The 4,380-nt window shown below is 41.5% G+C and overlaps 1 protein-coding gene across 1 annotated transcript in view; it reads right to left on the reverse strand.

The window, feature by feature from the left end:
- The window catches only part of TREM2 (triggering receptor expressed on myeloid cells 2), a 7,853-nt gene extending 5,161 nt beyond the window's left edge, over positions 1 to 2,692 (reverse strand). Inside the window, exon 1 of the mRNA XM_044675303.1 lies at positions 2,653 to 2,692. Coding sequence (XP_044531238.1) covers positions 2,653 to 2,692 — 40 coding nt within the window. The remainder of the gene's footprint in view (positions 1 to 2,652) is intronic.
- Positions 2,693 to 4,380: the final 1,688 nt, after the last annotated feature.

Raw genomic sequence — 4,380 nt, forward strand, 5'->3', positions numbered from 1 at the left:
TCCTCTCTCTCTTCTCCCTTCTCTCTTCTCTTCTCCTTTCTCTCTCCCCTCTCTCTTTCTTCCTCTCTCTTCTCTCTCCCCTCTCTTACCTCTCTCTTCTCTCCCTCTCTCCTCTCTTCTTTCCTTTCTTCTCTCACCTCTCTCTCCCTCGCCTTTTTCTCTCTTCATTCTTCTCTTCTCTCTCTATTCTTCCTTTTCTCTCCTCTTCTCCCTTCTTTCTTACCTCTCTTTCTTCCTTTCTCTCCTCTCCCTCTCCCCCCCTCCTTTTCCCTCTCACCTCTTTAACAAAGGAGGGGTTACCGTATCCGTGGCGGCAATTTGAGAGGAATGACATTTTTTTTTAAATCATCAATACAAACTATGACAATTTTTTAAAGGAATAGAAATATTCAAGGGAGAAAAAAAAAACAATAACGTGAGACTCTGGGAATGAAACTTAACCTAAGAGGAACTGGAAGGACCCAGAAAAGGGAGAAGGAGAGGGAACTGAGAGGCACTGAACGAGGAGGAAGATAGTAGATACTTAAGAAGGGGTCTGGAAGAGGAGACTGGAGGGCATTTGGGGAGGGAATAAGGAGGTATATTATTTTGACGATATGCCCAGATAATGCCAATTCTTGTTTATTATCAAGTTTGCTCTGTCTGTACCAGTCTTGCCCATTTAGGAACTCAGATAGTGGAAATATTTTTCCCATCTAATGTGAGGTAAGTCATTTCCTCAGGTTCTAGACTTTAAGACTTGAAGATAGAAGGGCAATCTGGATTGACTTAAAATCCTGAGACCTGATTAGGGGTGAAGATAGAGGATGTAAGTGAGATAGGTAGGTGACACCAAGTGTCAAGCTTGGAGTTAGGAGACTTGAGTATCCAGCCTCAGATTCATACTAGTGATGCAATTCTAGGCAAGTCACTTCATCCTGTTTGCCTCAGTTTCCTCATCTGTAAAATGAGCTGGAGAAGGAAATGACAAACCACTCCAGTGTCTTTGCCAAGAAAATCCCAAATGAAGTCAGTTGACACAACTGAAAAAAGTGAACAGCACAAAAACAACAGGGGATATAGGGCTTAGACAAGGCTGGAGGTTTTCAGGCAGTGTCTGGCTACCAATGGATGATGGGGAAAGGATAGTTGTTCAGTATAGGTTGGAATGAGTGATGCCTTCTGAGATCCTTTCCCAGTGTGAGAGGTTTTCAGTGGCAAACTCTTTCCCTGCTGCCCTTCCAGGGTCTCACTGGATCTTTCAGCATCCTACTCTTTCCTGCCTTTTTCTGCTTCCTCATTTTCCATAGATTGTTCTCTTTTTCTTTCTGAGTTTTTTCAGGGCTATTTTAGGCAACAAATATAATTCTAATTTTGGAGCTCCTCTTTTTGGCTGAGGGAGCAATAAGAAAGAGGCTGCTGAAAAACTACATTCAAAACTCCAATTTAGGAGTGTACTGGTAAATGTGTAACAACTAAATTTTGAGAAAAGTGTATGTACAACATACTTTACTGTAGCTATAGCCCAACTCATAGTCTCAACCCAGAGAGTTGTTTTGTGCCATTCTGGATGATCTGAAGAAACTGAGATTCAATTTTCTAAGGCAAGACTCACTTAACTCAAATTCTGGCAATACCTCATGGCTAGAGAAGTCAATATTGACCTCTATGTTGGGGCTAGGTCCAAAATTCAGGAGCTAGAACCATCCTTTCTCAAAGAACATTTTTTAAAAATTCATCCATTATTTTTTCCTCTTACCAAGTCTCAAGGGCAGGGGTACCTGCTCAAAGGGCAGGAGACTGCCAAGCAGCTCTGGTATTGGCATCTGTTATACACTTCCCTCTATTAAGACAACTAATACAAAGGAAAAATGTGTGTGTATATGTGTATAGCACACAATGTATGTTGAGGGAAGCATTATGAATGCTTGAAAAGATCCCTCACTTACCTGTCAACTGATATCTAAGACCCCATCCTTAATATTTCATCCCTGTTAAAATCAAAAGGGACCACCAGGGAGGGTGTAACTTTAAGTCTCTACTCTTTGGAGTGAATAAAGAACCCCAAATCCTAGTCCGTTGTATCTGGAAGGGATTGTGGAGCTCATCTAATCAGAGGAACAGGGATCTAGAGCTGCAAGAAACCTCAAAGACCACCTAATCCAACACCTTCATTTTACAGATGAGAAAATGGAGGCCCAGGAGGGGTCTGACTTGTCCAAGGTCATAATCTCAAAACAAATAAGTAGCAGAGGTAAGATTTGAACCCAAGATCTCTGACTCCAGAGTCAGTGCTTTTCCCACTCTACCAATGCTGCCATTTTGCAGCAGAAGAAACCAAGAAGAGAAATGAGTTTGAGTGATAGCAGGACTAGAATCCAAATATCCTAACACTCAACTCATGACTTCATGATGAAGGCATATTTGGCCAGAAGGTAGGGGAAGGTAAAAATATGAAGAACAGAGAGAGTGGGGATAGGCTGCTATAGAGAGGGGAAAGTTGAATAACAGAAGTTTGTGCATGACCAAATTCCCATCTATTTCACAGGTTAGCTGAATCTTGCCTCCCCCAACCCCTGGGTTCTCACCTACTCTCACTGCCATTGAAGGAGAGGGAGAAAGAGTAATAGAGATAAAGAAGGGAGAGAAAAATGTACTTGGCACTATTCTTACCTGTGAGAGAGAGCAGGATGAGGAGACTGGGAAGCCACATATCTCCTTGTTCAAGATTTGAAAAAGGAGAAAGTCAGCCAGCAGCAGGAGCAACGTGCATAAAGGACAATTTTCCCTTTGCTCTGCAGGAAAGAGAAGAGTCAGGCACATGAACAGGAAATGGGCTGCCCAAGGATTGGGCAACAGAGTCCAAACAGGACTCTGTGAGACAATTGGGAAGGGGGGGCGGTGTTACACATGAAGGGGATGAAGGGACCTGGGAGAGAGAAGGGAGGGGAAGGAGAGTAGAAGGAGAAAAATGGATTAAAAGGATGTATAAGGATGTATAAGGTAGAGGGAAATCCGCAGGATAAGTATAGTCAAATCCTGACTGGAAGATCCCAGAATTTCAGACTGCTTTGGAGGACATTCCATCCCATTTTCTGCCTAAGGGAGGCTGGTCCCAGTAGTCTAGATAGCTGTGTGTAGGGAAAACAATGATTTAAGTGCAGCTACAGAAATGTGGGATAAAAGTGGGATAGCTCCACCTTGTCCTCTTCAGTGTGAGGTGCTTCACAAATAAATATTATCTCATCTGATGTACACAACAACTCCGAGATGGAGATATCATTACTACCTCTATTTTATAGATGAGAAAAGTGAAGCAGACAAAGATTATGTGCCTGTTCAGGGTCACTTAGCTAGTGGTTGGTTTTGAACTCAGGCCTTTCTTATTCTAGGACCAACTTCATAAATAGTTTTAGGGTTGGATTTGAACTCAAGTCTTTCTTATTCTAGGACCAACTGGTCTGCTCTACTTAGTTGTCCAAAGTAATTCCAATGATAGATTTGATCTAAGAGATTTTTTTCTGTGCAGACTCATTCATAGGAATATAGATTTAGATCTGGAAGGGACCTCAGAGGCCATCTCATTCTACCTTTTTATTTAACTGATGTGGAAAGTGAGGTCTTGAAGCTGTGGCCACAAAAGAGCTTTAAAAGAAAAGAAAAAAGCCTTGAGGTTATACACTAGACTTGCCAAAGAGCTGATTCAGCAGATAAGAGTAGCAATTAGGCAGAAAATGAACAGCTGACACTCAGGGAAGAAAGCTGCTCATCAGATGACATCAGTAGATGATATCAGTCAAAGTAGTAGAAGTATTTGAGTGAAGTAGAAATATGAAAGTGTTGAAAATTTCTCTCTAACAGTAGGGTGGGAATCTGTGGGAAATCATGCCCTAAGTTTATGAGGGGATTTTCCTTCTTATTTATCTTGATATTCTCTCTTAATAAGAGAAAGTAGATAAAGAGCCCTCAGAGATAGGACAACCTGGGTTCAAGTCCTGCCTCTGAATACCGGCAAGACTCTGGGTAAATCACTTAGCCTCTCAATACCCCAAGCTACTTTCTAAGACTACAAATTGCAAAGGAGAATTTCTTTACTGGTAGAAGGAATTCTTCACTAATCACTCCCTAACTGTTGAAATCATCAGCCTGGTAAAAAACTCTCAAGTAATCTCTCCTTTGCTTGTTTCTTTTTTTAAAAGTTTATTTATTTAATTTAGAATATTTTTCCATAGTTATGTGAATCATGTTCTTTCCCTCCTCTCCTCCCACTCCCCTCCTGTAGCCAATGAGCAATTCCACTGTTCTTTTCTTTTTTGCTTGTTTCTATCAGTTGTTTCACTTGGACTTTGGTGGGTAGGGATGCTATGAAAACATCTGACTCACAGCTCTGAATATGAGGAG

Source organism: Gracilinanus agilis, chromosome 4 (assembly GCF_016433145.1).
Source record: "Gracilinanus agilis isolate LMUSP501 chromosome 4, AgileGrace, whole genome shotgun sequence".
NCBI classification, from domain to species: Eukaryota; Metazoa; Chordata; class Mammalia; order Didelphimorphia; family Didelphidae; genus Gracilinanus; species Gracilinanus agilis.